This window comes from Etheostoma spectabile, chromosome 4, assembly GCF_008692095.1.
Source record: "Etheostoma spectabile isolate EspeVRDwgs_2016 chromosome 4, UIUC_Espe_1.0, whole genome shotgun sequence".
Taxonomy (NCBI): domain Eukaryota; kingdom Metazoa; phylum Chordata; class Actinopteri; order Perciformes; family Percidae; genus Etheostoma; species Etheostoma spectabile.
Window position 1 is genome coordinate 20661276 of NC_045736.1, and position 13145 is coordinate 20674420.

General features: G+C 37.8%; 2 protein-coding genes across 3 annotated transcripts; both read left to right on the forward strand.

The window, feature by feature from the left end:
- The first annotated feature begins 280 nt into the window (after positions 1–280).
- LOC116687236 (adiponectin receptor protein 1-like) lies at positions 281–6685 on the forward strand. Its single transcript, XM_032512433.1, is given in 9 exon segments — positions 281–428; positions 2400–2615; positions 2695–2811; positions 3706–3877; positions 4045–4231; positions 4819–5006; positions 5142–5335; positions 5533–5623; positions 5626–6685. Coding segments are annotated over 8 exon segments (1131 nt in total). The 5' UTR covers positions 281–428; positions 2400–2468; the 3' UTR covers positions 5661–6685.
- A 2537-nt stretch (positions 6686–9222) lies between these two features.
- On the forward strand, positions 9223–12020 carry LOC116687249 (guanine nucleotide exchange factor MSS4). Of its 2 annotated transcripts, XM_032512450.1 has the most exons (3): positions 9223–9346; positions 9885–10036; positions 11523–12020. In XM_032512450.1, the coding sequence occupies exons 2-3, from the start codon at positions 9893–9895 to the stop codon at positions 11769–11771; spliced, it is 393 nt and encodes a 130-aa protein (XP_032368341.1). In that variant the 5' UTR covers positions 9223–9346; positions 9885–9892; the 3' UTR covers positions 11772–12020. The 2 variants fall into 2 exon arrangements, with proteins under 2 accessions (XP_032368341.1, XP_032368340.1); XM_032512449.1 differs by lacking the exon at positions 9223–9346 and having other exon boundaries at positions 9742–10036.
- The last annotated feature ends 1125 nt before the right edge of the window (positions 12021–13145 follow it).

A 13145-nucleotide genomic window follows, 5' to 3' on the forward strand; every position in this document is an offset into this window, starting at 1 on the left:
TACAATACTGTGCTTCCTGTCTCTGACATTTGTTATACATTGACTACAATTTATATGGTCTCAAATACCTTCTAAATAGAAAGAAACGCTCGTTGTTTGTGATACATTTATCATTTTAAATATTAAGATACTTTAATGATTTGCAGATAATAATCTTCCCAAAGAATCACTATAAAAAATGCATTTTATACGACTTATACATAAATTATTTCCGTATTCACATTTTGTGAAGTAATTGTAAACAAGTAGAGGTTTTTGCTGATCAAAGTATGTAATTTTGTTTGTTTTCCTATGTGTGAATTGGTGCTTTTATTTTTTTTTAAATTGTAGGGATTATGTTTCCGGAAGAGCTCTCGACTTCCGCAAAGGATTGTTTTTCGCATATCGATAAATAATTCACCTTCCTGGTTTAAAGGCTATCTTGTCAGGTATGTTATGTCAATTTAACAAAATTTCCATAGCAAATGCTAGTTCAGTAGGTTATCTACATAACATTATACGTTGTTGTCGTCGTGAAGACTCTTATCTTGCTGCTAGCAAGTTGATTCACAAACCAGTGTCGCCTGCTCGACTAGTTAGCAACTGCTCCGCGCTAGCGTTAGCTAGCTGAAAGGTAACGTTAGCAAGATTAGCAAGAGACTTGAGCGATCCGTGACCTGCTAACCTATAAAGGATTACGTGATTTTGAATTGAAATGTAATTATGCTCCTTGCTATAAAGTGTACCCAACTGTAAATACACGATGGATATTCGTTATACAGTCAGCAGTTATCTTGCGGTTGTTTACATTTTGTGCTCCATGTTCCGTCTGACGCCGCTAATCAACATCCGTCTGGCAGGCTTTGCTCAGCAGTAACTCGGTCAAACGTTTTGTTTGTTTTGCAGCCTCAGTCCTCTATAATGCTGTCTTGAGTATTGTCACTACTATAAATGTCCACCGATTATCATTTTGGCTGGTGACATAGTGTTTATATGTAACGATAAATAAATTAAGCCGCTCCTTTGTTATCTTGTTGTGAATGTCTGATCGATGAAACACACATTTCGGATGAAACCCAAAATAACCACCAGCCATTTTAAATCGGCACTTAGGTAGCTACATGTTTATCACTTTATATGTTAGTTATTGATCAGCTATGACCCTGCAATACAAAATCACCTTACTGATATTCCAGTACAATATATCTCATGACTATATATTCCAGTGTAACATAACCCTTGACTAATAGAATGTAGGCCTACGTTATAGCCTTACATTGTTAAAATATAAGGTTATGCAGACTGTATGTACTGTACATTTACCGTATCCATTAATATATGCACACATATAACCATCTCTGTATATAGAGCAACTTATCACTGATGCACCAGTATGTCATTTCAGGACCAACCTGTTTATTGTGGCTGTTAAATAAATAACGATAATACTAATGTTGTAATTGCAAAAAGATTAAGACTTTTTTTTCCTATAGAGCGCCTTGATCGTTCATACAGTAAATAATATTTAATTGTGGCCAATTTGTGTGTGACAATATATCAAACTTGTTTTTGTTTAAAATATTTAGACTAAGTAACAGGGGTGTGAACCTTCACTGGTCTCACGATTTGATTACATTGATATTATCCTGTCAACGATTTAAACCAATTCCGATGCATCACGATGCATCACATCATTTCATAGACAAATTCAAGCAGCCAGACATATATGAATTCCCCTTTTTTTTGTATCTGCTCTTAAAAAAAAAAGACACTTCCTGAATGTAGCGTCTAAGAATGAGTCGGAATACAGCAGAAGATAGACGAAAGGCAAAAACAAATAAGCATTGACTGCAAAATCAGCAAGTAACATCATTAGGCAATAATCACATATGGTATGTCAATGCATCGATGCAGAATTGTCAAGGTCGATGCAATCATTAATTTTAACACCCCAACTAAGTAACGTCAGACCTTCTATCCTTATTGACAAGCATTTATAGGCCACAGTAACATAACTGACCTAAATAAAATCTCTGTGTTTTCACTTACTGATAGCTGATCCCCTTTCAGGTCAAATTCAGTTTTTGGAGCAATATTAATAATTACAATTACATTTATTTATTGTCTCTGTAAAACCTATTCCAGCTTTTGGACTCAACCTTGTATTATGCATAACATACCGGAAGTAACAATCTGATCTGCGTATAGATACTGTTTGTATTCCACCTTTTGCCTGTTTATAATAGTGTGCCTGTTTGATTTATGTAGTTTATGGTCTTTGTTTAGCTCTAGGTCTTTATTTGTATCTTACTGTAAATTTGTTGAGTATATTGAGAGCCACTGAGAACTGGAGTAACATTTTTTGTGTATGTCAACATACTTAGCCAGTAGAGTTTTTGATTTTGATTCTGGTTGTTCAAGAGAAAACTGAAGTAAACTTCCTGAAGCAGACTACAGAGGCTGTGAGTGGGTCATCAGGCAGCCTCCCTATGTCAGGCCGAAACGGGTCTGCAAGTGATGCAGACTGCCGGATCTCTGAGGACTGCAATGTCCCAGATGCTGAGCTGATGGAGCTGGGGCCACTGCTGGAGGAGGGAGGGGGGCGACCTGCAGCGTCTAAAGGCGTCCATTCAGAGGTAGGACTGTTTCACAAAATTCCCAGAGAGTAGTTGTCATGGCTCATTCGCTTCAATATTCTCTTATGATCTATTTAAGGGAGCCTCAATGCTTGCTGAGGAGGAAGAGGAGGATGACGATGAGGTGGGAGAGGTCCTGACCTTACCACTTCAGGCTCACCATGCCATGGAGAAGATGGAGGAGTTTGTACACAAGGTAAAATGGCTTGTTTAATAAAAACAAAAGAAAATTTAGTTTAATAAAAAGAAAAGAAAGAAGAACAAAAGAGAGAGTTGATTGTGATTGTTAAATGTTGGTTGGTGAACATTCAAATGTGACAAAATAAGGAGAATAAAAGATCTTAATGACATTGCACAATTTGGCACCCAGCATAAATATTGCATTGGTGAAAAGAAATGAGCTGAAACTCAACTCCCTGTTCATCTCAAAGGTGTGTTGGTTTCAATGGCAGTTGCAGATGTGGGCGAACAGCAACAACCAGGGATTAACCTGTGACTGCTTTGTCGTTTGAGTGAGTCATGTGGTTTTTTTTAGGATTCCCTATCAGCCATGTTGTATGTATAAGACATGCACATGTCACTATGGGAGACAAAATAATTTATTGGTCAGTAAAACATCTATACATCTAGATATTGAGAAGAACCCTTATCTTAAAGATCTGGTCAACTTAATGTACGTAAGTAAGTTAAAGATGGCGATGATGCTGGCTTCATTGTTAAAAGAAATAGACATTGTATACGTGGCTATTTAGAATGACCAACAACAAGGTAGTTTAAAATAAATCAAAAAGACTCTTCTAATTTGCATATCTATTTATCATATTTTCAAATTGTAAGGTGTAAGGTTGATTTTACTGCTACTAAAGAACTTGGAAAATACAAAAATATTTTTTGGAACTTCCACAACTACTCATAACACAAAATACATAGTGTCTTTTCTACTTAAATCTCAATAAAGATTATCAGCGCTTGTAAAGTAATTGTTGCAAAATATTAGACTCTGCATCATCCTTGCGGGCGTTCAGTGTGAGGGCCACATAGTAATTGTAAATATATGCATCTGTGTGTAAAAGCTATTTTTATTTTTCAGGTTTGGGAGGGGCGCTGGAGGGTAATCCCTTTCCATGTTCTGCCAGAGTGGCTAAAGGACAACGATTACCTCCTGCATGGACATCGGCCCCCAATGCCCTCCTTCCGGGCCTGTTTTGGAAGCATCTTCAGAATTCACACTGAGACAGGAAACATCTGGACTCACCTCTTAGGTGAGAATTGAACACTTTACGTAACATTCCTAAAATTGTTGAACTTAAGGTTTTAGCAGCATATTCTAATTTTACAACCAGACATGTTAGTGTAATAACATATATTTTGACTGGGTAGCTCTTCTCTTGTTGTCTGTTAGTAAAACTAGACTATTTTCTTCCCTCAGGGCTGATCTTATTCATTTGTCTGGGCACCTTAACCATGTTGCGGCCTAACATGTATTTTATGGCCCCGCTGCAAGAGAAAGTGGTGTTTGGGATGTTCTTCCTGGGAGCTGTGCTATGCCTCAGCTTCTCCTGGCTTTTTCATACCGTTTACTGCCACTCTGAGAAAGTGTCTCGCACCTTCTCCAAGTAAGGCATCACAATGTCAAACACTGCTTCTCACACACCTGCCTTGAATGCCTTAAAGGAATCATCAACTGTCAACTGTAACTGTCAAAATATTTTCCCGTTTTGGAGTAGGCAGGTTTTTAATTTCAGGCAGCCATATGTTTCTTCATACTAGACCTGCAGCTCTAGCTTACCATCTAAAGTTTTACAAATAATAAGGAATACACCCACAATCATTATTCAGGGAAAATGGACCATTGTTCAATCAAAACAAACGTGATGCCTCAGCAATCTGTGTGGCATGATGAAGAGCTTTATACTAATCTGTGGTTACATGTGGTAGATTAGCGCATTTACTCTGACAGACTGCTGTGGCATCAAGTTAATTTAGGCTGAATTATCATACTGTATACATGCACGGGCCTAAATGAACAGTGAGTAATAAAACTATTACCATAAGGACCACATTGATGTTACTGTCAGTAATCAAAAAGAGTTGTTTTCTATTATGGGGAATATACATGTGTTTAGAAACATGACAAAACATTAGCTTTCTTCCATCCAGCCATAAACCCAGCTGTTATCTCTGTGTCACCCCCTCTCTTCAGGCTTGACTACTCAGGCATTGCCCTTCTGATCATGGGCTCCTTTGTGCCCTGGCTGTACTACTCGTTCTATTGTTCCCCTCAACCTCGACTTATCTACCTCACCATTGTATGTGTCCTCGGCATTGCCGCCATCATAGTGGCCCAGTGGGACCGGTTCTCTACACCTCGTCACAGACCAACAAGAGCAGGTACCAACCATTTGATGATAATGTGCACTTTTTAGTTTCCTCTGTAAAGTTTGCTTTAGGTTATAATTTTAATGTTAGTAGATGTTGACGTGTTTCAAAATTACACAAAATAACTGAAGTCCTTGGTCTTCTAAGGTGTGTTCATGGGTCTTGGACTTAGCGGCATCGTCCCCACCATGCACTTCACCATTGAGGAGGGCTTTGTTAAGGCCACCACAGTCGGCCAGATGGGTTGGTTCTACCTGATGGGTGCCATGTACATCACTGGTGCTGGTCTCTATGCAGCCAGAATCCCTGAACGCTATTTTCCTGGAAAGTGTGACATCTGGGTTAGTGTTTGATGTGTTCATAGTCTGGCTCAACGCATGTACATTGCTGGGATAAACCCTGATGCGCCGAATTATCCTCCACTCTCGCTATTTCCGCAATTGGGCCTTAGCCCCACCCAGGATGATTGTGATTGGTTTAAAGAAATTCAAACATGTCAGAGCAGTTTTAACATAAACATCTCTTTCTCTCCTTCTAGTTCCACTCGCATCAGATATTTCATGTTCTGGTGGTGGCAGCGGCATTTATCCATTTCTACGGGGTTTCCAACCTGCAGGAGTTCCGCTACGGCTGGAGGGAGGATGCACAGATGACACTCTACTCTGAGAGGCCTGACTGTGACTTACTCATAATTTTCTTTATAGTCAGACCACACACACACACACACACAACACAATCACTTAAAATGCTGCTGGAATTCAATATAGTCACTTACTGCTCCTTCTGTACTTCTGATTTGCTAACATCTTGTTTGGGTTTTGGTGGTCTTTATGTTTGGCTCTTTTTTGCTCCAATAAAGTAGCATTGACTAGCCATTGAACTGCGGAGGGAAACTTCAACAGGCACTTCTTTGTCAATAATTATGAAACTTGAAGTCTACATTTTCAAGTAAGGTCACAATGAGATTTTTAAACCAAAATCGTATATTCCTGAAACTGATGGTCACTTCTTAGAAGCTCACCCCAACCCGTCTTCATAGTCTGTTACCATTGCACAGAGAATACAGAGAGTATTATTCGTGATGTAGCAGAGGGCACATACTGTAAACAATTCCTATCCTTCCTCCCAGTTTCCATGCAGATCAGAGGATGAATGTACTGTCCACCAGGAGTGAGCTGTAGAGCAGTCCAGGACCATTTAGGTACTTGAGGGCCCGCTCACACATTTGTGTTAGGAGGATAACATTTTACACATATAGTGTGTATATAGATGTCACCAGATGTTTTTTATCTGTGCTGAGACTGATTGTGCAGCTGTGTGTTAAAACCTGGAGGACTAGTACGAACCCACCAATGCCCGCTCTGCAATAAAACATGAACTGTACTCTAAAGGCCCAATCAATCAGTCTAAAATACATTATTATTATTATTATTAATAATAAAGGAACATAGATCTTAAATTCTACAAATGATTGTTAGATGTGTCTGAATAACACAAGGTGAATGCTCATCAGAATTATTACCAAATCATGAAAAAATCAAGCGGTTGGATACTTAAACTGATTTCTCAGTTTCTTTTAACTTTATACTGAAACATTTTAAAGTTCCTTTGCATGTTGTTGAATTGTTAATTGACATATTACCAAACAAAGGATTTTCAAATTAAATAATGGCACAGAAAAGCTGCAATGGCAAAAATAAATCTGGTCAGCTGATGTTAGACTAAAATGCTTAAAATGCAGAAGTTAAAAGAACTCCCCAGCCATCATGTTTTAGTCATGCAACACGTCTTTGATTCATTTCTAGAGTAATAGTTCCTGGGCAATGCACAATGTACAGATCTGGATCAGTCAAATTGTGTTTTTGTCAGCTAGAGATATTCCTTTTGTGCTATATTTCAGATGCAATGATAGGTGTAAATATCAAATGCACCTTAATGTATACTATTCAATTCAAAACTTTAAATCACCATATGGGGTTTAAAATGTGTTATGTATGATTGATATAAACTTTTAGTATTCCTGTGCCTTAGGCCAATGGAAATAAAACGGCCTATCTTAACAGTCAAGGGAGCTTCGTGGATTTCCAGATGTTGACTTTTCTTGTTTTCCTTGCCATATATACAATCGAAATCATTATTGAACTTACAACTCCATGGATAGGTTGTATCAACTGCTGTTTAAGACTCCTTTTTCTAGATCAACTTATTCGAGCTTTATTACAAAGACTAAAACAATGTGTATTCTTGACTTTGTGTAATGTCCTGTGTAGAAAGTGATAAATCATACATTTCACTGAAATGTAAACATAAATATTTATTAATGGTAATCTTGGAAAAATATTGGAATAAATCTTTTTTCCACATGTCAAACATGGTGTCCAGTTGTTTCAAAGCCAATACATTTGCAAATGTCAATCAGCGGAAAATCCATAGACAGTTAAAGAAACTCCACCTGATTTCAATCAATTATGTTGGATATCCGTTGCCTGGGACTTTTTTTTGTGTTGGCATTTTAAACTCCAGTTGATTTATGAGGACTATGGTTAACCTTTTCTCAGATCTCTGCAGGCTAAATCCAGACAGCAAGCTCCGTCCAATCTGAGTTTTCTGTTGCACGACTAAAACAATTTTGAAACGCACAATGTTCCACCAAAACAAGTTTTTTTCCGAGCCTATTTTGCAGCTATACCGCGGCTTTTCTCCGGTGCTCTGTAGCACCGCCCAAGATGATTGTGATTGGTTTAAACCAGAGCAGGGTCTGGCAAAGCGAGACTAATCAGCAGTAAGCAAGTGCGTGAAGATGGTGATGGGCAAATTAAGCTTTGGTGAAGCACTGAACAATTTAGAGGAATTGTTTTGAAAATGGGTTTGTTAGTAGAAGCTTGACAAGCTCGTGGACAGGAGGCTTTTAGACTAGTGAAACACAGTATACTAACAATGGGATATCACTTTTTAAAAATAAATATTGATGAATTTGTGTATTGGTATTGGGGAAAATATGGCACAAGCTGGGTGTGCTTGTGTAACTATGGCTAGGGGGTATGTGGGATTTTTTATCTTAAAACAGAAAATATTTGTTTTTGTTATTACTGGGTCCTATGTATTTCAAGGGTTTATACAAAAGTGAATTATGCAACAACAACATTAAAAAATGAATTTGGATCATGCAGTGCACTCCAATAACTCCTATAAACCTCTCTCCCATAGTCTGTTGATGGACATTTTCTTCTCAATCAAGACATCTGATAGACTGAATCCTGCATCTAGTCTTTTATGAGGTGCTCAACAGAGATGTTATCGCGCCTCTTGCGTTGAATGCATAGGCTCTGCATCCATTTTCACAAAATCTACATGACTAGTTTAAACAACCTCTCCTAACGACTGCTCATGCCAGGGCACAAGACCTAGGAATTACTTCAGCTTGTTTAGGACTGTAGTTGTAGCCGTGCGATGGCCTCAGTTGAGAGTTGTCGTGGCTTGATTCCTCCAGCAGTCAACCTAACCCACTGACCTGGTAGAAACTCTCCAGATGCTGCCATTAGGTGAGTGTATCTGACACTGTAGCATCAGTGTCGGCAAGCATATTATATAGGGCAACACAGACATACATACTACATACTACATCTCCAGTCTCCTCAGGGTACAATTCTACTGGAAAAGTCTTCCCAAAAACCAGTCTGGGCAGCCAGGATTTATTAATTTTATACGTTCTACTTAACTACACTACATTATATGCAGATATTATGTATATTTTATTCAGTTACATTTATTTGAAAGCTATAGTTACATTACAAAATTCTGTTTATAGAAAGAAATGCACCAAAATAAAAAATCAATCAATACTGACAGGGGTCACACTGCATAAAACATTCTATTACTTTGCTGCTAATGTAGTGTACTTTTACTAAGGTTAACATGTAAATGAAGGCTTTTTACGTGTGGAGTAATTTTGGAGTATTTTATATTGTGGTATAATAACATCTAAACGAAGTAACAAGTAAAACATCAGAATATTTCTGCCACCATTGCTCAACTCAAATTAGTCAAGTTTGGATATATCTTCTGTGGTAAATGCATAATTTATTGTACATCTCCGTTGTCAAGTAGCTTAGTCACAATTATTACTTCCTACATTACCTTTATTTTCAAACGTCAACAGAGGTGGCAGAATTATTATTAACTACAGAGCCTGTTTGTTTGTTGAGGAACCAAAGCACATCCATGTGTTTCCTGACGAGAGCATTTAGTGACTGGCACAATTCAAGACCAGCTAGTATGCTAGCCCAGGTTTAGCAAAGTCTGTCTTACTACTTTATTGTCGCATTCAACCTAGTCTTTACGTCAACATTTAGGTACGTCTTATTTGACTTTATTTAGTCTGTGTCACATTTTATAGATGTGTAATGTAGTAATTGTCCTGGTCTTAAGTCTGTTGCATTCAGTGTTAGCAAAGATAGCATAAATGCAAAGGGTGGGGTTTACAGTTTGTCGTTCATCTGGCTAGCCTTTAACGTAAATATCTCAGACTGTAGTTCAGCTTTAAGATTGCCATAATTCATATGTTGTGGGTGATAACAAATGTAAACATTTGTGAGTACAACTATTATCTCCAATATAATACATCCATGATTCTTTTGCTGAGTTTCTTTCTCACGGACTTCCGCACTACAAAGGTTCCGAAGATTTGTAGTTCCGGCCTCTCTCTCTTATTTTCTCTCTCTCTCTCTCTCTCTCTCTCTCTCTCTCCTCTCTCTGTGCGCGCCTCATCTCTCTCTTCGTTAAGATAGCTCTATAAGCCAGTTAGCCCTTACGGGTTCCTTGGTTTAGTTTGCTAGGTACGATCCCACGCCTGTTTAGTGCACACATCAAAGTGAATCTGCTGTTTGTCAGGGTTCAAGATGGACAACAATCAACCGTCCAAAGCAAGCACGGACCGCTCCGACCTGGTTTCCGAGGACGGCAAGAATAGCAAGTCTGTCGTGTGTCAACGCTGCGGATCCAAGGTGCTGTGCCCTGGGGTGGCTGTGTTTGCAGAGAAAGAGGTAAGTCTGATATTAGGCGATGGGCTAACAGTAGTGGCTGATATATTGCTTTAGGGGTATTTAATCTGGTTGTTCTCAGGTTATCAACCTAATAGTTTTGTACAGCAAAATTTCATCCAAGGTACAACAACTATGCACATTAAGTGTACTTTTAGGCACTATTTCTTTACATAACTATTTCTATGTTATGCTACTTTACACTCCAATACTGTTCATATAGGGAAACATTGTACTTGTTCCACTAGATCGATGGCTTACAAATACATTTACAAAATAGGTTGTTACATTTAAAACATATTATACATTTCTAAAATATGACTGTGTTATAGATTAAACAACCCAATGTAATAGCTTCCCCTCAACCACCTACAGTAAACAGTAAAATATTACTTACATATGAATGCATCAGCAATCTAGTATGATCATGTTTGATTTTAAAACACTTACAGGGGTAGTGTCTATGCTTTGAGTACTTTTACTTTTGATACTTTAAGTACATTTTGCTAATAATGCTTAAGTTATTTTATTTAAGTACTAAAATGGATGACTTTTACATGCAATGGATAATTCTTACATTGTAGTATTGCTACTTTTACTTGAGTAAAGGATCTGAAAACTAAATAAAAACAATAAGCAGAAAGGTACATTTATACACATATATACTCACACACCTACATACAGTGGGGCTCAAAAGTTTGGGCACCCCAGGTAAAAAATTGTATTAATGTGCATAAAGAAGCCAAGAAAGGAACAGGGAACATTTCACCAGTAGAAGGAAAAATGGATTCAATAAAATTTCAGCAAATTTTGGACGCTAACTTGATGCCATCTGTGAAAAAGCTGAAGTTAAAGAGAGGATGGCTTCTGCAAATAGATAATGATCCTAAACACGCCTCAAATCAAGCAGTACAAGGTATTAACTCGGCAGGGTGCCCAAACTTTTGCAGACGCCATTTTTTTGTTTTCTGTTTTTTTGAAAGTGTAAATGATGGGAACGAAATCTTAACTTTTTGTGACATATTATACAAATGTCTGATCTGTCATTTGATGCCTTTTGGAGATTTTTTCCATCTTTTCTTGGCTTCTTTATGCACATTAATACAAATTTTTACCTGGGATGCCCACACTTTCGAGCCCCACTGTACAAGAACAACTATGCTAAGACAGGTACACCAGTGAATTGCTTTAGGATAATTCAAAACCAAATAAATTATACACAGAGAGCATAATATCATACTGAGGCCATTCAAAGCTTTGGATACCAGGAGGAGGATATTGAAAAGAAACAGGTTGCCAGTGGAGGTTTCTGATGATGTATTCAGATTTTCATATATCTTTCTTCCAGCTAAGAATATACAACAAAAGACATGATGAATGCATGCCAACCTTTTCATGTATATCCTATGTCCATAACTACCGCAAAACTGATTTTGAGTTATTTTGGAAGTGTTTTTATCTCATCTGAGGCTGTATTTTCTCCCACCAGCTGTTCCTACCATCCATGCGGAAAAAGAGCGGTCTCAGCACCACAGAGGGCTTAGTGGACGGGGACACACTGACCGCCCACTGGTTTGTGGATGACATGTACACTTTTGAGAATGTGGGCTTTACTAAGGACGTGGGGAGAATCAAGTATCTCATCTGTGCAGATTGTGAGATTGGACCAATCGGCTGGCACAGTTTGGATGACAAGAAAAGTTTCTATGTCGCTTTGGAAAGGGTGAATCATGCATAGTCTAAATGCATATGTGAGCTCACATGAACTTGAAAAAATGTGTTGGCAGGCTATGCATCGCTTAATGGATGGATACACTGCCATAGTTGACCCCAACCTAATCCATCACACACACTTACTTATAATGCTATGTGTACATTGTTTATGAAAACAGGACTGTGTCACTCTCATTCTCCTATATTACACTGACAACAGTATGATCATCCTGTTCTAATAAAGATGTTTTTGGGAAGCTGATGTTGAACACCATCCTGCAGGTGTTTCCTGGATAATGTGATGTAAGTTCCCCCACATCAGGGTCTTTTAACCCATGAAAGAAATCACTTCCAGTTGGATTTATGTGATGAAAATCCATCCTAACATGAGTTAGTGCTTGTTAAATCTATAAAAAATAGTTAAGTACAATCAGAATAATCAATTGACAGTAAAAACCTTTGATCATTGATGACTCGTTAAATGCAATTGAAAATACAAAGCACTAATTCAAGCTTCACAAATATGAGTATGTCTTGCTTTACTTTGTCTTTGTATCAATGTAAATTAACTGCTTTTGAGTTTTATCCTTTTGGTCGAGATTTTCCAAGTAAAACTATTCACTGAAAACATTTTTGATAGATAATTATTAGTTAATTATATTCACTACTGAAACAATTATTGTTTGTATCCCTAAACAAGGACTGTTGAGAAAAAGCATGTCCCGATTTGTGTAACCTAAAAATACAGGGCGAAAATTCCCTGTATTGTTTTTTGTTATTTGCAATGTGCATCATAGCCTGACATTCAGTTTGCTCCATGTTTAAAAAAAACAAACAAAAAACAAAAACCTTTTTCAGTTATAGACTTGTTACTAAAGCACACGCATGGTCGCACAACTCTTCAAGTACACAACAAGGCAAGTCTATGCCTTTTGTTTTTGTACCTTTTGGTTTAGTTTTAGGTTGCAGATATGAATATTATTTTGTTTGTGGTGCTCATAGAGTTCTAAACTTGTATTTAAGAAGAGTCAATGTATGGATTATTCTGGCTTTTCCACATACCTCACTGCTACCTGCAAATAATACTCACTGAAGAAATACTCCATATGAAAACAGTTTACAGCATGGGTGAACCAGCCTTATAAACCTCCACAGTCATCATTTTAAGGTGTAATTTTCCTTTTTGCCACTAGATGTGGTGATTCATTATTTGACACATGCATCTTTTACTTTGTGGCGTCTCCTATATGTGTGGTCATTAGTTTGTGTGTGATGTGCTCTTATCAACTAAAGGACACCTGGCAGCTGGACACCACCAAATCAGTGGCAGTGGTGGTAGTCAGCAGACTACATGGTGGAGCTGTTTGCTTCCCTTAGTATGTTTTCAAACAAAAATCCC